The sequence below is a fragment of the Xenopus tropicalis genome, chromosome 6 (assembly GCF_000004195.4).
Source record: "Xenopus tropicalis strain Nigerian chromosome 6, UCB_Xtro_10.0, whole genome shotgun sequence".
NCBI classification, from domain to species: domain Eukaryota; kingdom Metazoa; phylum Chordata; class Amphibia; order Anura; family Pipidae; genus Xenopus; species Xenopus tropicalis.
In genome coordinates, this window is record NC_030682.2 from 134,195,333 (window position 1) to 134,213,001 (window position 17,669).

At 39.6% G+C, this 17,669-nt stretch overlaps 1 protein-coding gene across 2 annotated transcripts in view; it reads left to right on the plus strand.

Annotated features, from left to right (window-relative positions):
- Positions 1–17,669, plus strand: part of pkhd1l1.1 (PKHD1 like 1, gene 1) — an 87,365-nt gene that overhangs the window by 59,708 nt on the left and 9,988 nt on the right. For both annotated transcript variants that reach the window (XM_031904117.1, XM_031904118.1), the window contains exons 48-67: positions 51–292; positions 981–1,117; positions 1,394–2,423; positions 2,826–3,017; positions 3,229–3,380; positions 3,761–3,920; positions 4,759–4,912; positions 5,464–5,552; positions 5,924–6,078; positions 7,385–7,514; positions 8,506–8,624; positions 9,224–9,353; positions 9,509–9,682; positions 9,885–9,988; positions 11,071–11,197; positions 11,475–11,596; positions 12,277–12,367; positions 12,971–13,119; positions 13,782–13,904; positions 14,728–14,839. In XM_031904117.1, the coding sequence (XP_031759977.1) occupies positions 51–292; positions 981–1,117; positions 1,394–2,423; positions 2,826–3,017; positions 3,229–3,380; positions 3,761–3,920; positions 4,759–4,912; positions 5,464–5,552; positions 5,924–6,078; positions 7,385–7,514; positions 8,506–8,624; positions 9,224–9,353; positions 9,509–9,682; positions 9,885–9,988; positions 11,071–11,197; positions 11,475–11,596; positions 12,277–12,367; positions 12,971–13,119; positions 13,782–13,904; positions 14,728–14,839 (3,692 nt within the window). The remainder of the gene's footprint in view (positions 1–50; positions 293–980; positions 1,118–1,393; positions 2,424–2,825; positions 3,018–3,228; positions 3,381–3,760; positions 3,921–4,758; positions 4,913–5,463; positions 5,553–5,923; positions 6,079–7,384; positions 7,515–8,505; positions 8,625–9,223; positions 9,354–9,508; positions 9,683–9,884; positions 9,989–11,070; positions 11,198–11,474; positions 11,597–12,276; positions 12,368–12,970; positions 13,120–13,781; positions 13,905–14,727; positions 14,840–17,669) is intronic.

Genomic DNA, 17,669 nt, shown 5'->3' on the forward strand with positions numbered 1-17,669 from the left:
ATTCGGAATGATTCAGGTAAATTTTGCCTATTTGTACTTTTTTCCAACAGACACAGCCAGAGAGAAAATGAGAAAATGACAATCTTGAGCATTTCTCAAGATGGTAGAACTGTGAATCTAACACAGCCATTAACTTACAAGCACTTGGGGATATCGGTCACTCTTCCTGATGGCACAATATTTGACGCAAGGGCAGAAGTTGGCGTTCTTACGAGAAATATTCTTGTGAGAGGATCTACTAACGTTGAATGGAGTGACAAAATAAAAGCTTGTCCTGATGGATTTAATACTGGTAACTATTAGTAAAAGAAAAATTGTGTCTGCTTATCCATACTGTGACTTTGGGGCTACAAACCCAGAATATGTAACTTACAAATGGAAACTGCCAGCAGCCAGTTAGTAGAAGATGGTGTCATTTACTCTTCAGGGGATGCTTTTTTAGATCTTCTTCTGGGACCTTATGGGAATGGGAAGTGGCTGTAAAGCTAGCCATACACGGAAACATTATTTCATTAAGCAAGTGGATCTTTGCCCAATTTGGAGACCCGGGCACTTTGTACTGTTGGCACATAACAGGAGGCTGTGCAGACACATTTAAAGAGAAAGCATCAGTGGTCCAATGTTGTCTTTGTCAACAGGGATATTCAAACCTGCTCAATATGCCTAGCCAGATATTTGATCAAACAGACCATCATTGGGCCATAACAGGGTCAATACTCTGCCAACACTGGAGTCAGCAGCTAATGTTGATTCATTTATCCTTTAGTTAATTTTATCAGCACTGGGGCTTATCTGCCTACACGGCAGGTGGTGGCTGGTAGTTAAGCTCACAAGCAGCCACATTCACCAATTATTTCTTGTTGATAGGTAGGGATTCTTTTTGCTTCTCAGAAAACTCTAGTTTAAAATATCTGCAAAATGTTTTTGAATATGAATACAAAAACAAATACATATTTATTTGCATTTCTGACCTTGTTTAGGTGAATTTGCTACACAAACATGTTTCCAGGGAAGATTCGGCGAAGAAGTAGGAAGCGATCAGTTTGGAGGCTGTATTATGTTCCACGCTCCAAAGCCAAATCAGCTTTTGTCCATTGGAAGAATAGAATATGTGGAGGTAAGCAACAGGAACGTTAGCACCAATCATAGTATTGTTTTTGTACTGATTGAGGTCCTAATACTTTATGTTTTTGAAGTGAATTAAGTATCTCTGTAAGTGAAATAAGTATCAGCATTTAATTATGTTTTCTGAAGTCAACAAATAGTTTTTATTTCTGTATAAATAGTGGAGTTGATGTTATAAGATAGTCAGTGCAAGAAAGGCATTAAGCTGATTTGTGGAATTTTCTGTTTATTCTGGTATCTAACTAAGTCCATTAATTGCATTCTGTAGGTATTCCATGCAGGACAAGCTTTCAGGCTTGGGCGCTATCCAATACACTGGCATTTAATGGGTGATCTCCAGTTTAAGTCATATGTACGAGGCTGTGGCATTCACCAGACATACAACAGAGCTGTTACCATTCATAACACCCATCACCTTCTTGTGGAAAACACTGTAATATATGACATTATGGGAGGAGCATTCTTTATTGAGGATGGAATTGAGCATGGGAATATCCTTCAGTATAACTTGGCTGTGTTTGTTCAGCAAAGCACCAGTCTCCTAAATGATGATGTCACTCCAGCTGGATTTTGGGTAACTAACCCCAATAATACAGTTAGGCACAATGCAGTGGCTGGGGGCACACACTTTGGTTTCTGGTACAGAATGCACGATAATCCAGATGGTCCCTCCTATGACCCGACAATTTGTCAAAAGAGAGTCCCACTTGGTGAATTTTACAACAACACGGTTCACTCTCAAGGATGGTTTGGAATCTGGATTTTTGAAGAATATTTTCCAAAGGTGGGTGGTACGTGCGGTTCTACTACTCCACAGCCTGCTGCTTTTAAATCACTGACAACTTGGAACAGTCAGAAAGGGGCAGAGTGGGTGAATGGTGGAGCTCTTCAGTTCCACAACTTCACATTGGTAAATAACCAAGATGCAGGTATAGAAATGAAGAGAGTTTTTTCAGAACATGTTGGTGGCTGGGGAGAAGCAATTGGAGCTGAAATTAAGAATACTAAAATAGTCGGCCATGTTGATGAACTTGGGTTAGGCTCCAGTTACTGCACTGCCAGAGGTATAGTTCTTCCATTTGACGAGGGCTTAACGGTGTCATCTGTAACCTTCATGAATTTTGATCGGCCGGGATGTGCCAGCATAGGCGTTACCTCGATTGCAGGATTATGCATCGACAGATGTGGAGGCTGGAGTGCTAAATTTGATGGCATAAAGTATTTTAATTCACCAAACAAGGCTGGATTCAGATGGGAACATGAAGTTGTTTTAATTGATACAGATGGTACTCTAACAGGTAAACCTATTATCCTATGTATAAATAAATGTCTGTGTGTGTGTGAGTATGCGTATACTGTGAATGGGTTTGTGTATGTAAATATTAGATATAATAAATCCAATATTTTGCCAATTGAAAACTACGACATCAGTGTCCTAAACCTGTTGGTGCTAGCTTATGCCTCTGAGTGAAATGCAAACTCGTGGATGTCCACGCATATGGGCCCCTGCCTGCCCCAAGTGCCAGTTGGAAAGCTTACTTGAAGTCAAGCAGGCTTACACAGAGATAATGGTTGGCCAAGGCTCTTCAGTTTATAAACTGGACAATCCCGTACTTAGCAGACAGATTCCAAAAGTCTAAACAAATTAATGAAGGAAGGAAAATCAAGCCCTGGGTTCAATGTTTTGTCCTTTCTTGTAGGAGGGACTGGAAATAAAGTGGTACCAGAAAGTGGATTGCTGGATCCCTCACAGTGCAGTAAAAGCAGTGACTGGAGTGTTGGGTTCAATGGATACGTCTGTAACTCCACTGTCAGGTTCCATCGCTTGGCCTTCAACAATCCAACGCCAACTTCTCTTCTTGGGAAGGATGTCATCCTTTCAAATTCTTTTGGTACGTCATAAAATCATTTGAAAAATCTCTTTCCTCAAAGAATCTTTTTTTGATAATATATATCTATTTGATTATATCTGTATTTTCTCGTTTGCCTCATATTTATTATCTACATATTTCCATACATTTTATAAGATTTGTAGGTCCAGTTTTTACCAATATTATAAGAAAGCTTTATTACAATAAACATGTTGCATTGGATACATTCTAGGTGTCAGCGTTGTACCTTTTCTTGCGAAACGCCTGACTCATAAGCCTGGATGGATGGCTCTGCTGCCCAGTACAACTACTTATAACTGGTATTTCAGGAATTCTGATTTCATCTCAAACATCACCTATCAGTCAACTTTCTATGGCTTTAAGGTAAAGAAAAAAATGTAAGAAACTGGTAAAATACATTCATCTCAATAACTGTGCTCAAGGGACGTAACAGTCCAAAATACATAATGCTCTGTTGATAAATGCATGATGGACATGGTTGCATGGACTACTCCATCCTTATGAAAAAACAGGTCATATAAAATCACTTTACTTAATAAAATTTACAACATGTATAATAAGTAAAGTTGTATATGTTCCCTAGATGTAACCCATAACTGATTCCTTACAAGCCCATATGCCAAGTAGTGACGCCACAACAATTCCATTCCATTGCAGTGATTCTACTACAAACAAAATCCAGTGATACTTCTATCAATGAAAATACTTATGAATTTGTTTTTTTTACTTTTTTCACTGTATAGAATTCCGACTTTGTCATAGTATCCCACAACCTTACTCAAAGGCCAGACATGTTTACAATAGTTGACACAAGAAATGGATCTCAGCAGCAAGTGACTTATGATACCAACAACAACGGAGACTGGTACTTTAATGACAACACGACTACATTGTATTATCTCGGTACGTGATGCAATTTGATGACACAATAATATAAAGACTTAGGGGCTGATTTACTAATCCACGAATCCGAATGGGAAAAATTTGGATTGAAAAACGAACATTTTGCGACTTTTTCGTATTTTTTGCGACTTTTTCGTAGCCTTGCGCGAATTGTCGCGACTTTTTCGTAGCCTTGCGCGAATTGTCACGACTTTTTCATAGCCATTACAAATTTCGTGAATTGTCGCGACTTTTTCATAGCCACTATGACTTTCGTGAATTGTCGCAACTTTTTCATAGCCATTACGACTTTCGCAAATTGTCGAAACTTTTTCGTATTGAGCGCTCGAAAAAGTCGCAAAATACCGATCATTATGAAAAAAACGCATTCGGACGCTTTTTGGACGTTCGTGGATTAGTAAATGTGCCCCTTAGTATATGATACATTTTTAGAAAGATCAGGTTGTTAAATGTTCAATGCTCTCAATTTAGATTTACTATATCTTCCAGCTTCTTCAGTTTGGTGATGGCTGGCAAAGGATAAAAATGAATTATAGTACAGGTATGGGATCCATTATATGGAAACCCATTACCCAGAAAGTTCCAAATTACAGGCCATCTCCTATAGACCTTATTAACTTTTTACACAAATAGTAAAATATCAGTTTGTAATTGCTTCTGATCCAATTAAGTTGGGACGACATTCATAAGGAAAATAATAGTTTAAATAAATGTTTTCTCTTCATAGGGAACAGAGTATAAGAAAGTAATGCTTTTAATGTATTGCTCATCATGTAAAATCTAACCTTTCTAGTTGAGAGAGAAAATGAGACCTTTCAATGTTTTTATATTGTTGCAGTATCTGGAAAACACAAGTTACAAAAACGGGCCATTGCTGGGACACTGGATCCTGATATGACAAATGTTAATGTCAATCTTAAAGTCAACAACTGCTTTTTCAAAAACTGTATCCCTCCTCCTCCAGCCTCCACCATTGTGCCATCGGTCTATGAGTAGGTATCAGCAGAAGGAAACCCCCCCTCATGATGACTGATATGTAGACCTTCAATAAGTCAATGGGCTTAGTGGCATTTAACACACAACAACAACAAGAATGACTTTATGTAGAGTAGATGGAAAGATAACACACTTGTGTTCGGAATCTTGAATTATTGGATGCTATGGGTTACTGCACATGGCCAAACTTTGTGCCCTTTATTACATATAGGGGGTGGGGTCTTAGGGCAATGTCACATACAATAGTTGCTAGCAACAGTCCCCCAATACTTACTGAGCTTGCCACCGTAGCCCAACCCAACTTTCATATAAGCCAGAGGCCAGTGCTTTTGTCTGATTTTAACTTATATAGTTTGCTCATAATAAAATGGAGAAAGGTGATCCCGCCCCCCCAAGGGCAGTGTACAAATATACCCTTCATGTTTTCTCTGTGCACCTTTCACCTCCCATCCTTGCCTAGATGAATGACAAATTACACTGGAATTTAAGACAACAATCCACTGCATTGTAAGACAACAATCCAATGTCTATTTCTATTGCTTCCCAGTTATTGGTCCAACCGTTCCTTCTGGGAATCATCTGTAGAGAACAACAAAACGGTTCCAAAAGAAGGATCCAATGTGATCATCCCTGCAGGTACAGTGGTAGATTTAGAACCTGCTAACAATGTATTTTTTTTTACTGATTTGCCCATACATATACAGTCAAAGTGTCACTATACACACAGGGGGGTGATTTAGCAATGTTCAAATTCAGATTTTTTTCTACGATTTGACTTTTGACTCCCATTATTCCAATTATGGTTCAAAAACTCGAATGGGCAATACTTATTAGGTACAAAAAGCCCAAAACCTCAAATGTAAAGCTCCAGCATCTAAAAGTTTGCAAGTTTCAAGTTTTTTTTGAGGTATTTAAGTTTTTTTTATTCATACAAGTGTTCCATATTAATAACTAATAAGTGCTTTATGTAATGTCTGTATTCTTCTTTTCTCTGATGAATATTTCAGACAAATGGGTCATAGCTGATGTAGACATCCCACCTCTAGAAAAGCTGGTTATTTATGGCATTTTAGAGATACGAAACCTCACAAACAACTCAACAACAAGAAGCAGCAGTGTCTACAGGACAACTGTTCTCAGTGCTACGTACATATCTATACAGGTGAGGAACACAAAGAAATTGTTTATAACACTGTGATAATGTATCTCTACTCCATTACTGGGCAAGTGGAGGTTTCATCTTCTACTATAATTCAGGTATAATGGCATCACATTGAATTTCTCTCTCCCCAAGCAAAGGTTATCAAACCAAACCTGGAGTGATTTCGTACTGATTGTGGGTGTAAATATTTATATATCAATCTTTTATGTCTCTATGGTACCTGTGTATCCAAAACTGCCTTCTAATACAAATAACATATCCACAAATTCACATATCCACCTTACAAGAAAGGTTACTAAGGGGCCCATTTACTTACTCACGAACGGGCTGAATGCGTCCGATTGCGTTTTTTTCGTAATGATCGGTATTTTGCGATTTTTTCGGAAAATTGTCGCGACTTTTTCGTTACCAATACGATTTTTGCGGAAAAACGCGAGTTTTTCGTAGCCATTCCGAAAGTTGCGATTTTTTTGTAGCGTTAAAACTTGCGCAAAAAGTTGCAATTTTTTCGTAGTGTTAAAACTTGCGCAAAACGTCGCCCCTTTTAAGTTTTAACGCTACGAAAAAAGCGCAACTTTTCGCGCAAGTTTTAACGCTACGAAAAAATCGTAACTTTCGGAATGGCTACGAAAAACTCGCGTTTTTTCGCGCAAATCGTATTGGTAACGAAAAAGTCGCGATAATTTCCGAAAAGTCGTAAAGGCGCCGAAAAAAATCGCAAAAAATACGAAAAAGTCTCAAAACGTTCGTTTTCCAATCTGAATTTTTCCAATTCGGTCGGAATTCGTGTCTTAGTAAATCAGCCCCTATGTGTTGTTAATTAATAATATTAAAGAACAGGGGTCAATTCAATAATAGATTATATATAAATACAAAAATACAATTACATTACAAATGCTAAGCTTTTGGAGACAGAAGAGAGGAGGCCCCTGTTCTGTGGAGCTTTCTGCTTAAGTTTGACTCTCAAAAGATGATCTAACTATCCAAGATGGGAAAGTGCCTTGGACCTATTATTGGCCTGCTGAACCTCTGTATAAAGTACAGCATTTTCAGTAATGTTCTAATGTAGGTTTTAATTTTTGTTAAAAGAAGGATCATTACTAATTGCATGTGAGCAAAACCAGAGTAATAATATTTATAAGCCATTTTTTTGGTGTTAGCTTATATTGTTTGGGTAGCACAGGTGTATGATACAGTTCTACCCCCAAATAAAAGCCTTACAAAAAAGGTCCAATCACAGCTACCTTATTTTATTAATTGCTTTGAATGTGATGACATAGTTCTGTTTCTGTTCTGTTTCATGTAGGGTGGAAGGTTGATAGCAGGAAAGGAGAACAATCCATTCCAAGGGGAGTTACACATTATTCTAAAAGGAAACCATTCAACACCAGAGATGCCCCTGCCTAATGGTCCCAACCAGGGCTCCAAGGTTCTTGGTAAGTGCTATGGTATTTCTCTCTTTTTTTACAGATAAACTGTCCAAAAATGCTTTAAAATGTATTGGATGCTTAAGAAATTTGTTTTACAACTAGAGGCAGATTTATCGACAATAAAACTGGGAGTCCTTCAGGTTTCCTGAGCTATGATTCCCAGCCATTTGATCTGTTCAGGAAGCAATAGATGTTTATCATTGTCTAAGCCTTCAGGAATTTATATCTCAGGCCCTCAACACAACAGACTAGGGGGCACATTTACTAATCCACGAACGTCCGAAAAGCGTCCGAATGCGTTTTTTTTTCGTAATGATCGGTATTTTGCGACTTTTTCGAGCGCTCAATACGAAAAAGTCGAGACAATTCGTGAAAGTCGTAATGGCTATGAAAAAGTTGCAACAATTCACGAAAGTCATAATGGCTATGAAAAAGTCGCGACAATTCACGAGATTTGTAATGTACAAGAGTGCTTCCCTAAGTGTGCTTACATTTCTGCCCTGGGTCTGGCTGACTTTGCACCTAGTGCCAAGTAGAAAAATCTAGCACGAGGTGCGGAACACAGAACAACCCTGTGCATTGTGCCCTGCATCCGTTGCTGTTCTCTCACTTGTGCATATGAATTATCCACATGTTAGGGGATGGGGAATACCTATGTGCCCCCTCACCTTCCTTCCCTCATGCATACAGTGCTGATGAATGCAGGCAGCTCTGTATTCATGTAACAGCGCTGAGAAACAAAAATAGCAGACTGCACCTGTTTTGTGCACTTTGCACACTGCCTTCCTGTTTGCAAGTGACCTCTACTTATTACCGAGTCATTGATGTGTAATAACCAACTGTGATGTGGAATGACTCAAACATCTGCTACACTCTGGATTCATGTTTATAAGTATGACAATTCCCACGTAAGTTTCAGAATGAAATAAACAAAATTGGATAAATTGACTAATATAGGATGTTAAATCAGACAAATACATTGTCCCCATTATTCCAGGTGTGTTTGGCCAACTGGACCTGCATGGAATGCCCCGCTCTGTTTACAGAACTAAGTTGGCAACAACAGCAGCTGAAGGATCCCAGACTATTACTTTAGTGGATGCCGTAGACTGGCAGGTAACACTATAATCTTCATTTTTTTTGTGGAAATTTAACGAAAACTACAAAAAACTTGCACAAACTTTTCGTATACATTCCGAAATGTTCTATAAGTTAGAAAAAATACGAAATTATCTCAAAATTGTTTAGTAAATGGGCCCCTACTAAAACACAAGGAAAAGTCAGTACTAGAAAAGTTGTAAAAAAATCATTTTTTTATACTGTCTCTGCGAAAATCCCGAATTTATCAAATTGTTGCTGTGACAATTCGAAAAAGTCAGGATTTTCGGACAAAACCCAGCTACATCTCTTAGGTTTCAAGGCAACAGAAAGAACTTCAAGGAAAGGGACCTCTGCCATTGACTTCTACATGAACTCGGCAAGTTTAACCCGACAAATTGCTGTTTAAACGCATAGAAAATTTCGGAAAAGTTGCAGAGTTTTTTTTCTCTGCAGCTTCTTAAAAAATTTGAATTGAGTTTAAAATTAAAAATCGATGGTTAGTAAATGAGCCCCTAAATGTACATTTTCCTCCCCCTATAATGCCTTCTACCTTGGGTCTGGCATAAGAAATTGCTACTTAGGTGGATATCTCTACTTTTCTAATACTTTCATAGGCTGGAGAAGAAATTTTAATCACTACCACCAGTTATGATACGTGGCAGACGGAAACCAGACAAATCGTCACTGTGTCTCCTGACATGAGAACTATCACTCTGAATGCTTCTCTCAACTACACCCACATTGGTAAGTGAGCGTGCTACCTGGGCACCCCTAGTCACCTGATAGGATGGGATTCTGTGTATCTCTTATAAATCATATATAGCTGTTATTAGTGAAGTGTTTTCATTGGTTGGGCAAACGTTCCCAGTAACCGTCCCATACACGTGTTTCCTTTGTAGCTGAGAGCTATTCTGTGGCCAACACAAGCTGGAATTACACACTGGCAGCCGATGTTGCTTTATTGACCAGAAACATAAAGATCATTGGGCAAGATTACCCAGGCTGGTACCAAGAATCGTTTGGTGCGCGGGTGCTGGTTAGCACATTCTCGATGAATAACGTTCAGTATACAGGTACAGTGAATTCTACCAATCTACCAATATTTTTAATTCATCCAGGTTACAGTATATCTGTAGCAATAAGTCAAATCAAGTGGACTTGCTGTGTTTTTCTTGACTTTTCTTATTTGAGGATAGTATATGATAATACACTGCGGTACGTTGTGCCTCAGTAACGGAACATGGTACTGAAAAGTGATTTGTTTGTTTTGTACAGGAAGCGCAAGAATTGAAAATGTTGAATTTTACCACAGTGGACAGCTGGGCTACACCGACCCATCAGACCCCCGATACTCATTGGCTTTCCTGTATCTTGGAGAGGTAATGTTTCGAGTATTTTAAACAATGGTTGCTTCTTTCTTCAATGAAACACACAGGTGTTCTTATACTGTACAGATACACATATTACACTGATTATTGGATTAAAGGGGAGACCACTGCTGTGAAGGTGTAAATGGTTACTCGTCTTTTCTTCTACATTTTTCAGCAATTCCACGATTCATATGTTTTAGCTCTGAGTTCTCTTCACTACCCCCCTCTCAGCAGTCTGTCTCTCTTCATGCAGGCTTTGTGTCAGTGGCGGTTATTCTGAAGGCCATTTAACTCTAATACAAAGTCCATGCAAAAGGAACAGACACCAATGAATATGACCTAAATGTCAAAGTGTGACTCTCCATGAAGGGAGAATGCTGAAAGGGAGATATTGAAAGTATCAGTTGGTTAGACAATGTCTGTTTGAGTGTAGTCAATCTGACAAGTCCGACAACTGATCTTTCTTAAAGAGGTGGCTCACCCTCAGGTTAACTAAGTATGTTACAGTGTGGCCTATTCTTAGCAACTTTTCAATTGGTCTTCATTTATGACTTTTTTAAAGGTTTTGAATTATTTGCCTTTCTCTCCTGACTCTTTCCAGCTTTCAAATGGGGGTCACTGACTCCAGTAGCCAAAAATGATTGCTCTGTGAGGCTACAAATGTATTGTTAATGTTACATTTTATTACTTATCTTCCTATTTAGGCCCTTCTCTATTCATATTCCTGCCTCTCTTTCAAACCACTGTCTGGTTGCTAGGGTAATTTGGACCCTAGCATCCAGATAGTTGCTGAAATTCCAAACTGCAGAGCTACATGATAATATATTGGCCTTTAGACGCTGAATTCTGTTGGTAAATTATGAAAATCTATTTGTTCTTAGTTGGTTATGTATTTTAGAAAACAAATATAAAAATATCTCTTCATCACATTTCTAAAAAAAAAACAAAAAACATTTTGACTAGATAATATTTATGAAAAAATTGATAATCAGAATTATTTACTTTCTATGGGAGTTAAACAGATAACATTGTTTCTGTAATGATAAAAACAAACTATTAGTGTATGCACTGTAATGTAATATATTTTGTAGGTATCGAGGAACACCTCCTATGTCCAAGGCTGCTCCTTCCATCAGGGCTTCTCGCCAGCAATTGGTGTTTTTTCCACCAACGGATTGGATATTGAGGACAACGTTATTTACTTTACAGTGGGAGAAGGTAATTGCTGGATGTTTCAAGAGGTTGCATCTTGAAAATAACATACTTGTTAAAAAAAGGGGGACATTAGCAAAGTTAACATATGGGCATCACTGGAGCCAAGTGCCATACAATAAGTAGGAGTTGATGTAACATCTGTTTGGGCAGCCTGTAGGGACGTATTCACCTTGTAAAAGTGAAAGAGAAAACAAAATGGCGCACATTCCTGCTTAACCACAGCCATATGAAGGACTGTTTCACACTGGCATCTACTGATAAATATATTTCATAACTTTAGGAATCATAGTATCAGGAGAACGTGTAACTGTGCGGGGAAATCTTGTATCAGTCACTGTCTGGCCAGGAACCTACCAGGGAAGATTTGAAGTAACCAATATTTTATGGCACGCTGCCATACAGGTTGGTATATTTTAATCTGTCAAAAATGTTTATTATCAGAGAAATTATAATTGTATTCCTACATTAAACTATTGTCTTCTCTGCTTAGTTTGTCAAACTTATTTTTGTATTGGAATGAACCTGTCAGCACCTTTGGAAGTCAGAGGATGCCTTGAGTTGCAGTTAAAAGACATCCTTGTCCTACATCCTTAGAAACTTAAGTTGTAATAGAAAGACAATTTAAAGGAATACTGTCACGGGAAAACATGTTTTTTTTCTAAACCCATCAGTTAATAGAGCTTCTCCAGCAGAATCCTGCATTGTAATCTGTTTTTCAAAAACACAAACAGATTATTTTATATTTAATTTTGAAATTTCACATGGGGCTACCCTTATTCTTCATTTCCCAGGGTGCTCTGATAAACGTCAGTCACACTTTACTGCTGCGCTGCAAGTTGGAGTGATATCCCCCCTCACCCCCAGCAGCCGATCAGCAGAACAATGGGAAGGGAGCAAGATAGCAGCTCCCAGTAGGTATCAGAATAGCACTCAATAGTAAGAAATCCAAGTCCGGCTTGGGACTCCTCCAGTTACATGGGAGTAGGAGAAACAATAGGTTAGCTGAAAGCAGTTCTAATGTGTAGCGCTGGCTCCTTCCCTTTAAGTAAAAACCTAATGATTCTGTGTTTATTCATTTCTAGATCAATGGAGGAACTGACATAGTGTTACAGAACAATGTGGTTGCTGGATTTGAAAGAGTTGGATACCGCATTAATGGGGAACCCTGCACAGGTATGGGCTCAGGCCACTGGACACATTTCCTTTTTAACTCATTAGTGTTTTAACTCAAAATGTGACTACCGCACAACTTTTTTGACGCAACTGCAGCTTTTTTGACACGACCACGAATTTCTCCTCACTTGGCAAATTTTTGTTGTGGCAAATTTTTCCTGCAGTTTTGTGAAAAAATTTGCAAAAGCAATGGTGACATTTTCGCAGCAAATCCATGCCTGGCGAAAAATGACATCACTACAAGTCATCAATGCATTATATTGTAAAATTGGCTGCCTCTTTTTTGCTTATTGCTTTGTAAATAGGCCCCTTAGTTGCTTTGAACTTGACACCCAACCAATCATTAGGGATCACCTCCATGAATGCGTTCTGGCTGCCCCACTCCTAATGTCAACTGTGGGTTAAAGCAGCAAAATCAGAGCATTTATTGCTGTAATGGTAATGTTGCTGTGAAAAAAAGTCAATACTTTACAGCTTTATGTTCTATGTCTTTTAACCTCCCTGCTTAGCTTCTTACTTTAGTATGAACACTGGGATTTAATAAAGATTGCAAAGAAACAAGAAAAATAATATGGGTGCTAAAGATACGCTGTGTTTCTGCAGATGGGAATGACACCAGAGTACAGTGGCTGAACAATGAAGCACATGGAGGATTACATGGAGTTTATATGAATAAAGATGGGCTTCCTGGGTGTTCCCTAATCAGAAGATTTACAGTGTGGAGATGTTGGGACTATGGCTTTTACTTCCAGGTAATAAGTCTCATTTACAAGCATAAGTGCAAAATGGCACATAATTAAAGGTCCTTGCACCTATTTATAATCCTTGCACCTAGGTTTCATACCTTTTTAATATAAATTTACTGGCCAGTGTGTGGGGGGGCCCGAAACAAAAGGGGCGGGCTGTGATATAGAAGGGACAAAAGGGGCGGGGATATGACGTTACGGACATTGCAAGGAGGATCGGGGAAGGAGAAGATGGAAAAGGAAAGGTAAGTTTGGGGCAGGTTCTGGGCGTATTGAGGGTTAAGGGAGCCGGCCAAGGGCTGAACTTCAGGATATTACAGATTTACCGGCAGCTACATTGGCAGTAAACCTGACTTGGCCTTGGCAAGTGTTTTACTGGCTAGGCCGGCAAAATACCAGCTGGGTGGCAACCCTACTTGCATCAGGTGTCAATGGACTGGTTGAGCATGTTTTAATGTATTGGGTATTATGGGTTCAAGGGAGTCCTAGAGTTATTATGCCATGAGGAGGTTATACTTCCAGGGATCCCTTTGTAGTACCTGCCACATTTCCAGATCACCAGCCATTGGTGTAAAAACCCTCTAAAAACAACTCTAACCTGCTACCAGAATGTGTAGCTCCCCCATAACATATGAAGCTGGTCTTAATATAATATTTTGCCTTTGCAGACACCAATGAGTCTGAAGATTTCGGAATCTGTGTTAGTTGAGAATGGCATAGGAATATTTACTATTGTGTACGAACCACCATCAGTCTCTCATGAGTTATCTAACAAAACTGTGGACATCTCGGTAAGAAACAAACTGTATTTTAAACTCAATGCAAAAATTTATTGGCTTTGTCTCTGGAGCAACAGGGAACCAAAATGCCCTCCTTTATGATGTATATTGTGTAATGAACATTATGGCATAATGTCAGCAGGGCTGTCTGTAGTACTGGCCAACTCCAGCCTAAAGCCGGCCATACATGTGTCAATCTGTTGTGCTCTAAGGCTGATTGACCCATGGGCAAACAAACAGAGAATGTGCAAAGGACACACATGGTATGGCCAAACTTCTATTGTTGGTAAAAAGAGCAGATCAGAGGCGCATAGTAAATGGGCATTGGTTGGGATCCGTAGGGTCTCATACTCGCAAAAATACTTGCAAAGATATACAAAATACACAATAGGACTCATTTATGAAGTGTTGGACACAAAGTAGAAAAATAACCATGAACTGCCATGTCTCCACACTCAGGACTTTGCACTCGAAAATGGAACCTATGGTGGGTGTTAAGTGCAAGGCATAAGAGGAAAAAAAATAATTAAAAAGCTATAAAGAATAAAAAAGATATTTTACACCCATAGTAAATCAATTCAATTGTATGTGATTTTGCTTTTTTTGGATTGTTTTTCACTTTTTTCCCACAAATAATAATAAATGATGGGAAAAGGATTTTTCTTCCCTTGTGGAAAAAATGAAATAAGCAGAGTGTGGCTATGTCAGCAAAATAAAACAGACAGACCAGCTACAAATGATTAGCTCTGGTATCACTAGGAAGGTTACGTGCTATAGATAGTTCTAAAAACTGTTATTTTTTACTTACGTTTCCCAATGTGGTATCTGTTTGCAGAAATCATTACTTGTGGGGAGCAGTCCAAGCTTCAACTGCAGCGATATCCTGACAGATGATAATGCCAATATTAAGATATCAGCAGGACAACGAAGCATCAGGCCTCTGACAGGTATAGATATGTTATGTCAAAGCAAGGAAAACTGTATTATAGATATGGGATAATGTACCCCCTAATACAAAATAGGATATTAGAAGCCACTGAGGGGTACAAAGACCAAATAAAGGCACAAGGCTGCAGGCTGAGTAATACAGGGAACTCTGAGTATCACTCATGTATTATAAGGGATAATGTACCCCCTACTGTAAGTGGTAAGGATATTAGGAGTCACTGAGGGGTTCTGTGCCCATATAAAGGCACAAGGCTGCAGGCTGAGTTATACAGGGAACTCTGAGTATCACTCATGTATTATAAGGGATAATGTACCCCCTACTGTAAATGATAAGGATATTAGCAGTCACTGAGGGGTTCTGTGCCCATATAAAGGCACAAGGCTGCAGGCTGAGTTATACAGGGAACTCTGAGTATCACTCATGTATTATAAGGGATAATGTACCCCCTACTGTAAATGGTAAGGATATTAGCAGTCACTGAGGGGTTCTGTGCCCATATAAAGGCACAAGGCTGCAGGCTGAGTTATACAGGGAACTCTGAGTATCGCTCATGTATTATAAGGGATAATGTACCCCCTACTGTAAATGATAAGGATATTAGCAGTCACTGAGGGGTTCTGTGACCATATAAAGGCACAAGGCTGCAGGCTGAGTTATACAGGGAACTCTGAGTATCACTCATGTATTATAAGGGATAATGTACCCCCTACTGTAAATGATAAGAAGATTATCTCTGAGGGAGCACCCAGCCCATCACTAAATGGCAGCTCAAGGAAAATAATGTAAAAGGGCAATATTTACTGATATATATATTTCAGTTTGGCGAGATTATTTAATAGACCACTTAACATGATATAAACTATTTGTTGGTTACATATTCATTTTGGAGGTATAGTTTTAAGGGCATATTAGTTACCTGTATGTCAGTACTGGGGCACACTTACTACTGAGATAGGAAACGTGTTTGGGACGCAGGTCTCCCCGCCAAGTTCTCAGTACTCAGCTGGTGAGTAGGAATGGCGCTGGCAGGATTTCAGTCAGATTCCCACACTGCGCAGGGGGGATCTCTGTCACTGTCTCCCATGCAGCTCCCACACATACTCTGGCCTTTAGCAGAGATCTCTAGCAGCTCTCCACCCCTCAGGTCCTCAGATCCACTTCCTCTCCAGAGCATGGCCTTCTGGGATCTGTAGTCCCTTCATTCCTATTACTGTATGTAGCCCACTTTAGAGAATGTGCTGCTACCTGCTGAGATCTTATGGCGCTAACAGGATCCTGAGCCCCGCTTACTATGGGGAACAGATGTTGCTGTACTATTTGGCCCAGGATAGGGACAGACTGAACTGTAACTCCCCTCCTGAGAACTTGATATTGTACTTATACTTGGGGACTCCCAGCACTCCTGGCACCTTGCCCCCTCCCTTTGGGGTAGATTCTTACCAGGCAGAGTGGATCCTCAGTGTATGCAGAGACCAAGACACTGGATGGATGTTTAACCAGTGGAACTTGTTTATTAGCACAGATGTATCAGACAATGTTACAGTCAGGTTACACTCCCTCTTCCTTAAGAGACCCTCTCTCCACGAGATACTAGCAGTACTCCCCGCCAAAATATTCTCTTTAGGGGTTCCCTCTGGTACTTCTCGCCAGAAGGCCCTCTCTAGGGCTCTCCCCGGTACTTCTCGCCAAGCGGACACCCCCCTTGAGAACTCACTCCGGTACTTTCACTCAGCTACCCCTGGATTAGGCAAATCTCCTATACTTAGCACTTTGTTCCCTGACTCCAGCTATGAGTGGTGGTGGATCTTAATCCAGTAATTCTCCTGTTGGGGCCAAGCTGCCCGACTAGCTTGCCTGTCTTCCACTCCTAGAGTGGACTAAACTTAAACACTCTCTCTGTCTAACACCGGCCTGTTATTATCCTCTAGCCAGAGGGGTCCCAGGCAGGAAGACCTGGCAGCACATGGCTGCATACCCTTATATAGCCTATGCACCACCCTGTGGCCATGACCCAAACTGCAGGAAAGCTAACTCCCATTTAACTGTTTAAGTACCAAACCACCCCAAGGTGTCCCATTACCGGGTACTACCCTCCCTTGGGGTCTAACCTGGAGGTAACCATCCTAGGGGCCCAATTTTGAAGATCCCTACATGTAAATACTGCTGCAGTCCTTATATCAACAGTGAAAATCCACATAAAGCAGGAAAATAATATGGAGGAGATTACCTCATCGCTACAAGAGAAACAGCAGGAGTTCATTCTGACCTGGCAGCCCTGGGTTTCCTATTTTAGCTCTCAAAATAAACTGTAACATTTTATACATAATCCAGTAATGCCATACCGAAATATCGAAACACCATAATACTTACCATATAGAGTGCCTTCTCAGTTTTTTCTTCAATCTTCTAGTTACTAGAAATTCTTCTGTTCTTTATTTTCTTCCAGCAGCCTTCCTTTTCTTTAACCCCACAGACTCGCTCTCACCCCTTATCACCCTCTTTCTCCTTTTTGATCATATTTCCGAGAAGCATAGGCTCATACAGAAAGGTGATATCCCTCTTTTTCTTTTGCATAGGCCATCTCAGTGGGTCATTGCTCCTTGATTACATCCTTTTTCTTCTATCTTGATACTTTCGAGGCTGTTTTGTTTCCTTTCCCTTCCTTTTATCTTTATGGGACTAACAACAAGTACCCTCTTTATCCCCTTTTTCTCCTTTTCCCCCCTTTTTTTCATATATGCGTAAGAAATTGACATAAAGTATAAAAGCACTTAATTCCACATTTCTTTCTTTATATATTTTTCATATTATGATGTATGTGACCTCAA